The 14,543-nt window shown below is 43.0% G+C and overlaps 4 protein-coding genes across 11 annotated transcripts; 3 read left to right on the top strand and 1 right to left on the bottom strand.

Annotated features, from left to right (window-relative positions):
- Positions 1-1,126: 1,126 nt before the first annotated feature.
- mafbb (v-maf avian musculoaponeurotic fibrosarcoma oncogene homolog Bb) lies at positions 1,127-3,082 on the bottom strand. The gene is made up of 2 exons (XM_060070386.1): positions 2,944-3,082; positions 1,127-2,838 (listed from the first exon to the last, which is right to left on the bottom strand). Exon 2 carries the CDS (start codon positions 2,789-2,791, stop codon positions 1,778-1,780), a length of 1,014 nt encoding a protein of 337 aa, XP_059926369.1. The 5' UTR covers positions 2,792-2,838; positions 2,944-3,082; the 3' UTR covers positions 1,127-1,777.
- A 102-nt stretch (positions 3,083-3,184) lies between these two features.
- si:dkeyp-97e7.9 (DEP domain-containing mTOR-interacting protein) lies at positions 3,185-7,158 on the top strand. 6 transcript variants are annotated; one of them, XM_060070383.1, is made up of 9 exons: positions 3,185-3,994; positions 4,180-4,358; positions 4,529-4,652; positions 4,940-5,118; positions 5,609-5,818; positions 5,914-6,042; positions 6,131-6,201; positions 6,548-6,614; positions 6,743-7,158. In XM_060070383.1, the coding sequence occupies exons 1-8, from the start codon at positions 3,912-3,914 to the stop codon at positions 6,611-6,613; spliced, it is 1,041 nt and encodes a 346-aa protein (XP_059926366.1). In that variant the 5' UTR covers positions 3,185-3,911; the 3' UTR covers position 6,614; positions 6,743-7,158. The 6 variants fall into 6 exon arrangements, with proteins under 6 accessions (XP_059926366.1, XP_059926362.1, XP_059926363.1 ...); XM_060070379.1 differs by having other exon boundaries at positions 6,510-6,614; XM_060070380.1 differs by having other exon boundaries at positions 6,131-6,208; positions 6,510-6,614.
- A 65-nt stretch (positions 7,159-7,223) lies between these two features.
- Positions 7,224-11,568, top strand: adnpa (activity-dependent neuroprotector homeobox a). 2 transcript variants are annotated; one of them, XM_060070378.1, is made up of 4 exons: positions 7,224-7,574; positions 8,171-8,280; positions 8,620-8,712; positions 8,810-11,568. In XM_060070378.1, exons 2-4 carry the CDS (start codon positions 8,173-8,175, stop codon positions 11,120-11,122), a joined length of 2,514 nt encoding a protein of 837 aa, XP_059926361.1. In that variant the 5' UTR covers positions 7,224-7,574; positions 8,171-8,172; the 3' UTR covers positions 11,123-11,568. The 2 variants fall into 2 exon arrangements, with proteins under 2 accessions (XP_059926361.1, XP_059926360.1); XM_060070377.1 differs by having other exon boundaries at positions 8,167-8,280.
- Positions 11,569-11,844: 276 nt separating this feature from the next.
- LOC132471247 (bcl-2-like protein 1) lies at positions 11,845-14,235 on the top strand. Of its 2 annotated transcripts, none has more exons than XM_060070387.1 (3): positions 11,845-12,002; positions 12,802-13,463; positions 13,581-14,235. In XM_060070387.1, the coding sequence occupies exons 2-3, from the start codon at positions 12,924-12,926 to the stop codon at positions 13,722-13,724; spliced, it is 684 nt and encodes a 227-aa protein (XP_059926370.1). In that variant the 5' UTR covers positions 11,845-12,002; positions 12,802-12,923; the 3' UTR covers positions 13,725-14,235. The 2 variants fall into 2 exon arrangements, with proteins under 2 accessions (XP_059926370.1, XP_059926371.1); XM_060070388.1 differs by having other exon boundaries at positions 12,777-13,463.
- The last annotated feature ends 308 nt before the right edge of the window (positions 14,236-14,543 follow it).

Genomic DNA, 14,543 nt, shown 5'->3' with positions numbered 1-14,543 from the left:
TGAAGAAAAAAAAAAGAAGCATTTTCTGAAGGTTGAAAGCCACCATGGAAGCATCATTCATCTTCAATATGAACAACACCAGCTCTTAGCTTGGACAATTTGAGGGCTGCCTCAATAGGTTTGTTGGCTTGTTTACATTTGTTTATTCAAGGTTTCAATATTATTACAAGTGTATTAAGTGTAAGTGAAACAAAAGTCCATCAGTTGCAGAATAAAACTGATGTCATGTAGATAAAATCAGAAAGACAAAAACCTGGTAATCTGCAGAGCAATGTGCTGTGGTTGTCGTTTCTCTCTTCCTCTCTGTAATGAATGCAAAGGTGACCTGTCTGTCTGAGGAAGGCAACAGAGGGGAAGGCTGATTTCCACCTCATACTATCTGAGCCACACAGCCCCTGTCACTCACGCCTCTTTGCTTTTCATGTGCCCAAGTCTGTGTGTGTGTGTGTGTGTGTGTGTGTGTGTGTGTGTGTGTGTGTGTGCAGGGAGGGGGGGGGGGGGGGTCCAGGAAGCCCTCCACACAGAGACCAAAGGTCAGAGGGAAAGGAGAGGGCCACGAACTCTTTCATTTACACTACTGCCCGGCCCCCATTAAAAACAAAAAACAAACAAGGGTATAAATAAAAACATTGCACTACACTGTGGCAGCAGATGACCATGCTGTTCTCTGATTCACCTCCTGAATTGTGAAGCTGTTCTTGTCTGTTCACGTAAGCATGTCTCAGTAAATTGGCCTACTGCATATTAGGTTGTAAAATAAAACATGCAGCCATCCTGCAGTATATTTAAAACGTATACACTTTGGTAATGGCTGTCTTTCACCATATGATTGGTGTATCAAATCGTATTGATTTTTTTGACTAATTTTAAGGGGGAACTTCAAATATAAAGTCTAATATATGTTTGACCAATATATTTTGTTGCGTACTTACAAAGCTATAGGTCTCCTTATCTCAATTAAACCACTTTACAGCTCTTTCTGGAACACACCTCTGAGCAGTGTAACTTATTTGTCTAGATTTTGAAATAATAATAGGCCTAATATAAAATCATGATGTGGGTTAAATATTCATTGTAACCTATATTATTGATTAACCCTGTCAGGTGATATATGATGAGACACAGATTTACAAAGTCAAATGGCTTTATTGATCCATAGTTGATGAAAAACAATTTAAATACAAAACAATTCTTGTCAATGCTGCAAATCCCTATTATTTCCTTCTTGCATATTTCTTTTTTTTTTTATCATAGAAAGAACAGGAACCAATCCGTCCAGCAGAACCAGCGTCATAAAAAAATTGACATTTAATCTCTAGATAATTATATTGAGTAGATAAGATTAATGTGAACAATTTTGACAAAACCTAAGCAATCAAGAATGCTAAAGACAAAAAGAAGAAGAAGAAAGGAATTCAAACAAAAAAAAGAAAGCCAAAATCAGATGTCCTGCGTAAATAATAAATTGAGTATTCGCCAAGTTAAATCAATTTCAAGTATCTCCATTCAGATAGAATACAGGTAAGAGTATGATATATGGAATATAAAAAAGTCCCATACATGTCCCGCATGCATGCTTGGTGATTCTTCAGGTAGACGCATGATTCCTTTTTTCAATTGAACGATAAGAGTTGCAACTCGATCCACCTTATTATAATTATATTGTATGGTCTATAGATAAAGTCATAAATGCGTTATTTTTTTGTACAGACGTTTTATAGGCAACCGTTTACAGGGGGCGCCTAGGGAAAATAGGCCAGGGCTGCAAAAAGTTCACTCACATCAGATACTCGGGCGAGGAAGGGTTGTCGCTGGTCGACCCCGTTTCGTGGTAGCCGTTCGCACAAGTCAGTTTCTCGCATTTTAGTTTATAGGCGTCCCTCTCGCGGGCCAATCGATTGAGTTCGTGCTTCAGCTGCTCCACTTGCGAGGCCAGGCTGGTCTTCTCGTGCTCCAGGACGTGTTTCTGCTGAACACGCTTGAAGCGGCACGACTGGGCATACCCTCTGTTTTTCAGGGTCCGACGCTTTTGCTTGAGACGCATGACCTCGTCTTTGGTCATCCCTCGGATGTGTCTGTTCAGCTCCCTGACGGACATGGACACTAGTTGATCGTCCGAGAACTGCATGTCGCCGTTGGACCTTCTGTCGTGGCGACTGCTGCTGTGGTGGAGGTGGTGCGCGCCCAGGACCATGTCCTGGGACTCTGGCGAATGGGGAGCCGAGCTCTCGACGTCCTCCCCCGGATAGTGGCACTGTGTGTTAGCCAAACCTTGCATCTCGGCGTGGCCCACCAGGGCGTCCGGCTGACGGAGGTGTCCGGGGTAATGCGGGACGTGCTCGTTCATTTGTCCGTACCCCTCGAATTCAGCGGGGAAGGGGGGCTGGTGGCCGTGGGGCGCAGATGGATTGGCCTGCACCGTTGTGCCAATGAGGGCGTCCATGGCGTCCTCGGGTGTCAGACCAAAAGACTGAGGATACATTTGCTGGGAGTAACCTCCGTTGTTAGACATCCAAAACTGTTCACCGCCCGGGTTGTTCCTCTGCTCGTTTGGGTTGAGGTTGGGCGACGAGGGGACCGAATTGGAAGGTGTGCTGCCCGGAGTGGTGGAGGCAGATTCTGGTCTTTGAAGTTGATTGCACGGTCCAATAAATGAACGATCCCCCCCATGCATTGTCTCCTTCTTGACGCCGAACTTCATCGAACTAACGGCTAAGTCGAATTCGCTGACAAAATCCATCGGTGTTTTCTGAAGTCCCAAATGCAAATGCGCATCGGCTGACATATTCATTGCAAGCTTGCTTTTTTTTCCGCCCGGAGTTCCGAATACCCACAGTTCTGTAATGCAGTAAACACGCAATGCTTTAGAATGAAGTTCCAAAAAAGATATATCGCAATATGTCTACAAATAAAAAAAAACATGCGTAAGGGGTTCCACCTTACCAACTAGTGGGTCATCTGTACTGTAAGCGATGGGCTTTTCGGAGGGTAAAGTTAGTCCACGGAAATCTCAAAGAGCACAATCGTGCGTGTGCTACCTCTGCCTTTTCGCGTGAAGCGCACTTTCTTCATAAAGCTGCATTGACGTGACGTCAGGCGTTGTAGACTACACCTCCGAGCTCTTCTCCAATGAGACCACGCACAGGGCATTTGCATAAAAGCTGATGCGAGAGTATTTTCAGACCCTTAACATGTGATGGTGAGAATATCGACTAAATCCCAGTCGAACCCCATAGGCTGGTCTGCTGCCATAATCCTTTGTCGATATTCGTGGTTTTACCTTTTGGCATATCTAAGCCTTAGCCTATGTTATATTATCTTTGTGCAATTTAATCAGTCGATGGTGTTTTGCTGTACACGTTTGGTGTATGTATCCGTCTCAAAACGTCAAATGTGATCCCAGTAGCCTAATTTGCTTGTTTGTATACAGTAGCCTACATATTTTTCTGCTTTACCACAACCTCGTAGCCCGGCATTCACTATGCCTACTAGGCTGGTTCAGAATGACTTAGGTAGCTGAATTTGCTTGTCTGACCTTCTTAAAAATCCCACGTGTAAAATAGTCTTAATTTATGCATTAGTCTGTAATTTCTACTTCCTTAAATATGTGAAAAACAATTCGCTAACACGTGTAGGTTCCTTTGTGATTGCGCAAAAAAGGACCACTACTGACACCCGGTGGTGTTGACCATAACTGCTGCTGTGAAACAAAGAGCTTACACAAATGGGCTAAAATATTTCCCAATATTCACCTCCCTATCATTCCCTTACCCCCTCCCCTGCCTCCATAGCCACCCCTCCCCCAGATCCTTTCAGCTCTAACTCGCTGTATACACAACACATTTCTCCCACATGACAGTTTCAATGACTATTTGGTAAACATAGCTGGCCAGAAAGAGAAGCAAAGAGACATGGATCATGTAAGCAGTAATAGGAGAAAAACCATGGTTCGACTACACAAGGCTGAGGTGATGATTGCTGGAGAGCAACTCAGGTATGGGGCGAAGGAAGAGGAAAAAATTGTATGACCCTAAGTTAGGCATTACTTTGTGCATCTACATATTACCAATATCTGAATATGGCTTGCTGAGGACGATCCAGGTTGGATCCTCTTTTTGGTGACTGAGGTGTCCAGGTTAATGGTTAAAGTCGTTGCTGACAGTCTTTTTCAAATCCAAGGTTGAGGCTCCACGATTGCAAGCTCGTTAAGGAACGGCGATACCATTTGCGCACGTACCCCAACTGCTTTGTGGCCCAAGAGCTCACAGACTGGCTTGTGGTTCACAAGGAGGCACCGGATCGTGCCACAGCAATCTGTCTCATGCAGCATCTTATGGACCATGACATTGTTCACCATGGTAAGCAGGAAGCACCCAGGTGATTCCTTGCTCAAGGTTACACTCATAGGAAATGGCCTTTAGGCCTCGCTGATACGTAAGAAAAAAATGCAAACCCTGTAATTCAATAGAACAGAATAGAGCGATGTCAATTTGAAGGCTCATTGGGATTGTGTTTCTAATTTTCTCAGTGTGTGACAAGCGACCTGTGTTCAAGGATGCAAAACTTCTCTACCGTTTCCGCAAAGATGATGGCACGTTTCCCTTCAATAAAGAAGTGAAGGTCTTTATGCTGGGACAAAGATTGTATGAACAGTAAGAGCAGCTTCATTTGGCCAAGCAATCACTTTATTTGAGAGCAAAAATGCTTACGTTAAGACATTCCCCTGTGGATTCTGAAGGGAGAGTAAAGCTGCACACTTCTGAGCAAATGTAATGTTGAAAATGTTTAATGGATTGGTCTTAAAATTGGATTGTACACTTGCTTATTGTGCAAAATGTCCTCTGAAATAGATGATTACTTGTATCTTTCCAAATGTAAAGCGATTTGTGTTCTTTAATGAAAGCCTTGGAATTATGTATGTGTGTGTTTGGTTCCACAGCCTTATTGTAGCTAAGGACTCGGTCTTGCAGCAGAGAGAGAAGCACGGTGTTATATATCAGCGCTGCTTTCCTGGCTGCCATCTGATTGACTGGCTCCTTCAGAATGCTGAAGTGGAAAGCCGGAAACAAGGAGTGGAACTGTGCCGAGCTTTGCAAGAACATGGCATTTTCCAACATGGTAAGACCAGCTCATTACAGGAACATGGGTTTAAATTGTATGACCATGGTCATTACATCATGGCATAGGTTAACATTTTATAACCAGGTAATTGAATGGACATGGCATCAGTTAACATGTTATGGCAAGGTCATTACAGGAACATGGCATAGGTTAAAATTTCATGACCAGGTCATCACAGGAACATGGCATAGGTTAAAATGTTATAACGAGGTCATTACAGGGACATGGCCTAGGATAGAATGTTATGACTAGGTCATTACAGGAACATGGCATAGGTTAACATGTAATGACCAGGTCATTACAGGAACAAGCATCGGTTAAATTATTATTATCCCATAATACCTTTCAGTTAGTAATGTGTTTAAAAGGGAGTCATTTAGAACAGAAGGAAAAAGCTTGTCCACTCCCTGATGAATACCATTAGGCCTCAAATGTGACGTGGTTCTCCTTTGTTCCCTTGCCCTCCCTTCCCCCCTCTCACCCCCAGTGTTAAAGAAACACAACTTTTTCGACAGTGGATTACTCTATCAGTTCAGCATCAACTTCCGCAGGCGCCGGCGCCTGTCGGAACTGTTACATGACAACGAGCAAGACAATGAAGAAGGGCCTTCTGTGCCCACATTAGAGGACGTTCAGCCCGACAGTCTGTTTGTCCTGCATAAAACACCCCAAGAAGACTACACCGGTTTCAATTCTGGTAAAATAAAGGATTTTGCATACTGATGAAACATGTTGAGAAATAATTGATGCGTGAAGTAAAGTATTAAATAGTTTGTTTGGATTTTCACTAAGGTAATGATGGGAAGCAGGTTATTTCCGGGCCCCGAGGGAGCTTGAGTGGGCTTCAGTTTCTTGCCTCTGGATTTTGTCCCTTTGCCAATCTCTCCACGACCCCACCAGGGAGATATAATCCACAATCAGGCAAGTATCTCACAGCTTCATATATTTCCTGCATATATACTCCAAACCTTGATGTTGATAATAAAATGGTTCCCATTTGTTTTTCTAGTGCTGAGAAGAAACTTGACCTGTGAAGAGTTATTGTCACCTGGCGCACCATTCAGTAAAAGAGTGTTAACGGTAAGAGGTTAGTAGTTAATGTGAAGGGTAATTACATTACTAGCAAGATGTCAGAAATAGAAGATCATACAGGCTACTAATCATTAGATCAGCCTCATATTAACTGTCACAGTAGATAGCCTTTACATCCTGTTGACACAAATTACTTTCCTGTGTGTAGCTCTCTTAGACACAAATCAAATGTGCTTGAATTCCAGAAAACAGAGTAAAATTACAAAAGTCAGTTTTTTGAAAACGTTCAACCTGCATTCATCACTCATTTAAATTGAGGTTGTTCCACACTGGCTTTTCTATACATTAATTTCAAGGTGATTGGGGATGCATTGGGCTGGGGCTTTGTTGTCAGAGGCATGGCCCCCTGTTATGTCCAGGCTGTCGACCCTGGGAGTCCAGCAGCAGCAGGTGGAGTTAAGGTTGTCCTACTTTACTACTTTACTCCATGCCATTAGGTAGGCCATTCATTAAGGAAATATTTTATGTATTTTAACTTCTTAGATTTTATGTATTTGTAAATGTCATCCTTTTTTCTGTTTGTTGCAAGATTCGACAGTTTATCTGTCAGGTGAATGGAGAGTGTGTACTCAACCTGGATTATCGGACGGTATCTCGGCTAGTGATGACAGGACCACGTACTGTTGTGTTGGAAGTTATGGAGCCCCTGGAGTGAAAACATCTGCAATAAATATTCAATGTTTTTATCTACCATTTAGATAGCTGGACGCTAACCCTTAATTGTAATACTCTTCAACGTGAGCAAAAGGCCTATGTTACTGTTTCAATTAAAAACGCAATCAATCATATTTAGACACTTTTATGTATTTTTATTCAATGGCGTACTTCAAATGTATGAATACAATTAATTATTTGATTGATTAAATGCATGGTCATTTACTGTCTGGCATGAAATGTTATATTATTTTCAAGATACACAATAAATCCGTCTGGTTGCAACTTCTCCACCACCTCCTGGCTCCATCCTATGACTTCCGTCTTTTTGACGGCGCCATTTTGGATTGAGTGTTATCTTGGCTGAAATAGATACGGTTAGGCTAGCGGCTCTGCTCGCTCACCACTACGGCCAAGTCAGCAAAACAAGTCAAAGAGCGCCGATGAGTTTCTTCGGATTCACACTTTACGGCTAATCGAATATCCAGTATGTCGTTCTAATGAATGGTGCACTACTCTGTCCTTCTTTCGACCCTATAGCTTGCTAGAAACAGTAACGTACAACAAATGGGATCGCTAGCTGGTTAGCTTGCACACTAGCAGAGCATCACACAGCACCGGCTCCGAGTGCGATCATCATCATTATTCACCTGAGTCCGTCCAGCCTGGCCCAGCTCAAAACTCTGTTGGACCAGTTCATACGCTAGGTAAGCTTTGCATCCCTCCGAGCTGTATGTACGTAAAGTGTGTTAAATCAAGCGGGGGTTATTTGGTTAGTGAAGGGGAGAGTGGACTTGTGACTGGGGCTAGGTAACTTTGGGGCACGCAGCCAAGCCGCCACGAGCGAATCAAGCATCTAGCGTTAATGTTAGCGAAAATCATCTCCAGGGTAAATAGCAGGATATCAGATGCTGTGATTTAAATAAGTGGTCAATTGTGTCGATTTCAACCCTCCGTTTCGAACATCCCCATTCGTCGTCAAACACAATCTACTGTTATATAAAATCGTAGGGCCCCGCTAACGATGGAAACCTTTAACCTAGCCAAACGTCCATTTGTCCACTAAAATGATTACTACCTGCCAATGGGTGCTTCCCATATTCTCGCTCATTACTCATTTGTAAAATAGATATATTCTATCATTATTTTATTTACTATTGTTCAGCGTCACGGTGACAACATATAAAGCATATAAAAAGACCATCGTTAATTGTTGTTTTTGTGATTGTTCTTGCATAGCCACTAACCCTTGTTTTGAATATTTTATACACGTATATATTTTTTTCGCTTTTGTTATCAACAGACATGTATCAGCTCCCTGTGAACAACCTCACCAGGATTCGGAGAGCCAGGAGGCAGGTGAAGAAAGCACTTGGTGACATTGGGTTAGAATACTGTAAAGAGGCGGCGGAGGTGAGTGCATTTATCCCACTTTTCATTTGGATAAGTAGCTTGGAAGTTCCTATTCAATTAAAGAAACAAAGAAAATGTGTTCTTATTTGAATACAATTAGACAAGAATTACAATTAAATATTTTATCCTTTTGCAAATTACTACCTTGAGTTCTTTCAAAAGTTTCATAGTTATTTTCAATTCATAGTTATTTCTAGCTATACTTAATTGAATAATTTGACCGTGTTCCCTTTAAACCTTGGACTGGTACTTTCAAAAGTCTGAATAGTGCATGGCTAGTTATCACAAAATAAATCAAGTCTTGCCTGTGACTAATTTCCCTTTCGTCTCACTATGCAGGAGTTCAAGGAGTTTTGCCCTAATGAGCAATATGTCAAAGGAACTCTTTGCCTTGAGATTTCCTCATGGGACCCATCATACTCCAAAACACAGGTAGGTTAAATGCTGCTTTGAAATTGTATGTTGCAGTCCCAGCTGTTTTTTCTCTGGTATTATTAAGTATTGTATGTTTTTGCTTTATGCCTTTCAGGAATATCGATCCAAGCCATTTTGCTGCACAGAGTGTCCATTTTCTTCCAAATACTACTCAGGCTACAAGAACCACTTTCGCAATGTACACAGGCAGAATTTTGAGAACAGCATCCTGCTTAACTGTCCATACTGCACCTTCACTGCGAGCAAGAGAACGATGGAGACTCACGTGAAAATATTCCACATACCGAGTTCAACTCGGCAGAACTACGGGACCATCCAGGGCGCTGCGGTGGCCCAGAAGGACAAAGTATGGCCAGACAAAGCTAAACAGGGAGACAATGTGGAGAAAGCAATGTACTTTTGCAAAAAATGCACTTACCGGGACCCTCTATATAACATTGTAAGACGACACATTTACAGGGAACATTTTCAGCATGTGGTCTCCCCCTACCTTGGCATGGTTTCTGAGTCATCAGTCAAAAATGGTGCAAATTCTGTCAATGGCAACAACATCCTATGTAAGCGCTGCCAGTTTTCCACACGAAGCTACGAGGCATTAGTGCAGCATGTGGTTGAGTACCACGAACGCATTGGCTCTCAAGTCACAAGCATGATTGGGCATGCCAATGTTATGGTTTCCAGGTCTCAAGCCTTCCCTGGAATGTCACAGAAACCCTCCATAGTGGCATCCGCGGGCCGTAGCTTAACTTCTGAGCAAATAGGCCACATGATGCGTGGCAACTTAAAACAGGGTCCCTCACTTCTTAAAAATCAATCTTCCATTGCTGGACATCCGGGGCGTGTCTCAATTCCTGGAAGTAGCGCCTTGGCTGAAAGCACATCTTCTGCTGTGAACACATCCCAAACACAGAAGTGGAAGATATGCACTGTATGCAATGAGCTTTTTCCAGAAAATCTCTATAGTGCTCATTTTGAAAAGGCACATAAAGCAAAGAAAGTTTGGGCGATGGCCAAATACATAATGAAGATCCACAACTTCACCAGCAAGTGCTTGCTTTGCAATCGATATTTGCCCAGTGATACATTGCTTAACCACATGTTAATCCACGGGCTCACCTGCCCTCAGTGCCATTCTGCTTTCCACAACGTTGAGAAGATGATTGAGCATGTCAAGCAGGTTCACCCAGACGACTATGTTGGGCCTACGGCTACATCCCCGTTAACCTTTGACCTCACCATCAAACAAGACAAGTCTAACAACATACAGCTTGTTGTAATCACATTTAACATGAAGGAGTCCATCAATGGTCAGGATCCAACTGCATCTGCTCAGAGCAGCAGTCCCCCTTTGGTTAAAGTAACCGTTCCTAAGGTGATGGACAGGAAAGGAGAGGCACATGCTAGAAATCCAACGGCTCTAACTGACAAGAGTGAGGTGGGTAAGACCCTCTGCCCGCTGTGTTTCACCATCCTTAAGGGCCCCATCGTCCATGCCCTCGCCCAGCATCTACGGGAGCGACACCAAGTGCTCCAGACGATGCACCCGGTGGAGAAAAAGATGACATACAAGTGCATACACTGCCTTGGGGTGTACACAAGCAACATGGTGGCCTCCACGATCACCTTGCATCTTGTGCAGTGCAGGGCAGTGGGCCGGTCCCATGCAGGCCAGGGCATGAAGTCTGCCCTGACTCTGAACTCCTCTGGTGCCGGGTTCCTGAAGAGACGGCTACCCACTCCGACCACATCAGACCCCAAGAGGTTCAAACTAAACGATTCGAAGACGACCTCTGCTGCACCCGGGCCCCGGGATGATGCAGATCTCGTGCTGGATCCTAGAAGTTACGAACATAAGACGTATGAGGCCCGTAAAGCCTTCCTCACAGCCTACTTCAACAAGCGCCCTTACCTCTCTCTCAAAGAAGAGGAGAAGCTGTCCGCTAGTCTATGGCTCTGGAAGTCAGACATTGCCAGTCACTTTTTAAACAAACGGCGGGTGTGTGAGAGCGACTGTGAGTCAAAGAAATCTTCTGTGCTGCTTGGCTTTGACATGCAGGCCCTCAAGAAAATAAAGCATGACATGACATTCGAGGAAATCAAACTGGCTGGTACCTCACGCAGACCCGGAGGCCTCAAGTCCGGCACCCCATCCATGCACCAAAACAAACAATGTGAGGCAATTAACTGTACACTAAAGCTTAGTACATATACAGAGACCATATCCATTGACTCGGACAGTGAACCAGAAATCGAGGAGGGTGTAGTTGAGAATGTCGACGACGACATTCCCAGTGAGGACATCCAAGAGGTAACGAAAGAAATCCAGAGCACTACAGATGGGACTTCCAGAGGGGAGACAAACAATTTGAACGATGGGAAAGCAAATACTTTGGTAGCACTGTGTTAGTGTCCGTGCTCTGAAGTGTGCCTTGATTCAGTCCTTTGAATTTGTGTGAGGATGGCTGGTGGAGAAAGGTTTCAACAATAGCAACATTCAGAATTCAGATATTTGGGCTAATGGCATGGTACATGGAAATACTGTAACAACTAATACTGACCTTCATACCAGTATTGAGAGAGAAATCAAGCTATATTATTGTGCAAAAAATTGTATGGCTTCTGTTAAGTGGCATAATTTGTGACATTGTAAATAATTTAGGCATTGTACTTTGTTAGACTATACATATGTTACTGTTGCTCATTAGTTCACTGATTTATGAAACAATTTTCCCACTTTGATATTCTTTTTTGTCATTGTGAAATGTAACTGTATTGACATTTCACTCATAGAAAATGTAGGATATGCTAATTGTCTATGTACACGTTTAAATAAATAAGCTTATTTCCTAAAAATCCCTGATTTCTATCTTTATTTTTTTCTTTGCAAACAATAGATTTGGGGCTTCAAATATTTGTGCTTGCAGTGATATATAGTTGAGTTTATTCAGCCCATGGACAGAATGAGTATTTGAAATGTTACATTGCATGTTCGGATAATAACAATGTTACCCCCTAACATTTAGTATTAGATCGCTTGTTACCCCCTAACGTTTTGTAGTTGATAGCTTTTTGTTGTTTCTGAATTAACTTCCGGCTCTGGGAAACCACCTATTGGTAAAAAAAAATCTAGAAGGAGGGACATCCGCCTCGAGATTTGGCCAATAGCAACAGGCCAGTACTACGTCAAGGCCTATTTTCAGCTGTAAAATGTCGATATTTGTTTTGTTATTTTCAGATATGCATTTTATAAAACCCTTTTGGTTTTGAATTGAGAAGAATTCACCACTGTAAGTATATAAATCAAACTTGGGCATGATCAATGCTGCCATGGTTACAGTATTTTAATAGTTTTCCTTACGTTTCTAATCTAGCAATCTAACTCTAAATCTAGACCGGATATTCAACTAAATTCATCACGAATAACCCGAACCGAGTTGTCAGCTTTAGTATGTTTGCCGATCCAGACTTAACGTGTTTTAAATGGATATCCTCATATTGATTTGGTTGCATCGTATAGCGCAGGGCCAGGGTAGCTACGTAGGGAAGCTAATACTCTGGTACGGTCTGCTTATCACTGGGCGGCGATGAAATAACGTACCTTTTCCCAGTGAAATGACGGTGGACTGGTGCCACACACTAAATGTACATCGGATGCTATCACATGTGTTTTTGTGGCGCAGTCGTTTTAATTACATTGAATACAGGAGAAAGATAAACGCGTCATTAACAAAGGATTTAGCAACTTTGTTTGCAGTCAGTTGTCGGAATGGACTTTATTACCAAAGCATTTTTCCATACTAGGTATTCCTCTCCATAATGGTCAGAATAGGCCTTGACCTTTTCTCATACGCACAGGATGGGGACGTGTGAATATTGCAGGTTTATTGATCAAAATGGTATGCACCATACCATATTCAATGGAGTTATAATGTCCTTATCAACGGCATCAATTTAAATTGTAGGCTCATTTCATGGACATTTTACATATGGCTAGCTTTTAAGATTTCACCACAAACCATGGCTTTTTAACAAATAACCTTTTTCGTTCCTTGATGTTATAGTCTCCATGGATTCATGTCTTCGCAGGCCAACAGCACCGGTTGCCAACGACAGAAAGCCAATCAAAGTGAAGAGATCCAATTTTAGCTATAGAGCTGACGGTCAGCTTGAGCAGATGCACCCAACCATGAAGTCTGACTAGGCGGGCGATGAGCATTGACACAAGCATGTCGATCAGTAACAGAGAACTGGTGTTCTTCTTCCTAAGCCATAAACTGTCTCAGAGGAATTACAGGCCTATTCCCTTCCAGCCCGAGGGGGCAGGTGAGGGGACTGATGAGGACAAGTCCAACAGGATTGGTAATAATGGGTTACGGTTGAACGACGGTAACGGCAATGGCCAGTTGGCGCCATCACCTACTCCACAAGGCACGGAGGCTGTGAGGGCAGCGCTTCTAGAATCGGTGGAAGAGTTTGAGTTGCGCTACACGCTGGCCTTCAGCGACCTGTCGCCCCAGCTGCCCATCACCCCCGCCACGGCCTACGGTAGCTTCGAAAGCGTGATGGACGAGGTGTTCAGGGACAGCATCAACTGGGGACGCATAGTGGGCCTGTTTGCCTTCGGGGGGGCCCTCTGCGTGGAGTGTGTGGAGAAGGAGATGAGCCACATGGTGCCCCGCGTGGCAGAGTGGATGACCAGGTACCTGGACGACCACATTGACCACTGGATCCAGAGCAACGGAGGATGGGTGAGCAGCCAGCGGCCCAAGGACGGCCTTTTGGGACCGTGTGCTTCTTGCATATTTATGTATTAATGTTATTGGGGCTGTAATTGTCTTCTTATCTGGCCTTATTTACATTTACAGAAACACTTTGCTGCGGTCTTTGGCAGCGACGCGGCAGCGGGAGCGAGGCGTACCCGGGACAGTCAGAGGAGATGGATGCTGGTGGGCGCGGTGCTGCTGACTGGGGTGCTGCTCGGGGCTCTGCTCGCCAAGAAACATGTCTAGAGGACGGATGAGTCAGCACGTGTTTACTCCCTCCCCCCCTCCCCTAGCACATACTGTACAACACTAAATAATATTAATAAAAAAATGGTTAATGTTTACAAAGGCCCAGTTTGCTTGTGCACTGACAGTCTTGATTGGCTATGGCAGTTTTTCCATATGTAGCTTGTGAGCTGTTATACTCCGTACCCAGCCTGTGCTGTGTTCCTTCTGCATACAGCAAAGCTTTTATCTTTTGTTTTGTATAAAGGATGTTACACATTATAGACCGGAGGGGTTTGAAATGGATCTGATAAGCTAAGAGTGAAACGGGACAGAGACTTGCCTATTGTGTTTATTTTTTTGCCTTTGTGTATTCTCTTAAGGACCAATTTTCTTTATTTCCAAACTGACAGAAGATATTATAGAATATATTTCATTTTCTATTTTGTAACACCTAGTTATTTTCATTTTATTTTGCTGTAAAGGAGTTATGGCATGCTTCAAAAAAATAAATATATTTATGTTTTGTTTATGCTTTGTTATGGTGTATTTATTTATATGTCTGTACGTTTATTTCTTCGAAGGAAAGAATTACACGCAACATTTTCATTATTTCCAATGCACAAAATTGGGTATTGGGATGTCTTGCTTTATATTGTTGTCATTTTGAAGATCCTTTTATCCAAACTGAGCCCAATGATGATGACATACAATTAAAATGTAACCAACTTAATTCGAAGTTCTCAAACAAACATGTAAGTTTATCTAAACATCATAGACAAATCTGAAGAAACTTTTTTCTAAAGGAGGGAGAGAGAGAGGTACACACATGGCACTATG

This window comes from Gadus macrocephalus, chromosome 13, assembly GCF_031168955.1.
Source record: "Gadus macrocephalus chromosome 13, ASM3116895v1".
NCBI classification, from domain to species: Eukaryota; Metazoa; Chordata; class Actinopteri; order Gadiformes; family Gadidae; genus Gadus; species Gadus macrocephalus.
This window is presented reverse-complemented; position numbering and strand designations above follow the sequence as displayed.

Bases quoted from the DNA above. Each gene is read 5' to 3' on its own strand.
- mafbb (XM_060070386.1), bottom strand. From the start codon at position 2,791: ATGAATATGTCAGCCGATGCGCATTTGCATTTGGGACTTCAGAAAACA.
- si:dkeyp-97e7.9 (XM_060070379.1), top strand. From the start codon at position 3,912: ATGGATCATGTAAGCAGTAATAGGAGAAAAACCATGGTTCGACTACAC. The intron at 4,359-4,528 runs GTAAGCAGGAAG...TAATTTTCTCAG, and splicing joins CCATGACATTGTTCACCATG to TGTGTGACAAGCGACCTGTG. The intron at 6,043-6,130 runs GCAAGTATCTCA...TTGTTTTTCTAG, and splicing joins GAGATATAATCCACAATCAG to TGCTGAGAAGAAACTTGACC.
- adnpa (XM_060070378.1), top strand. From the start codon at position 8,173: ATGTATCAGCTCCCTGTGAACAACCTCACCAGGATTCGGAGAGCCAGG. The intron at 8,281-8,619 runs GTGAGTGCATTT...CTCACTATGCAG, and splicing joins ACTGTAAAGAGGCGGCGGAG to GAGTTCAAGGAGTTTTGCCC. The intron at 8,713-8,809 runs GTAGGTTAAATG...TATGCCTTTCAG, and splicing joins CATCATACTCCAAAACACAG to GAATATCGATCCAAGCCATT.
- LOC132471247 (XM_060070387.1), top strand. From the start codon at position 12,924: ATGAGCATTGACACAAGCATGTCGATCAGTAACAGAGAACTGGTGTTC. The intron at 13,464-13,580 runs GTGAGCAGCCAG...TTACATTTACAG, and splicing joins TCCAGAGCAACGGAGGATGG to AAACACTTTGCTGCGGTCTT.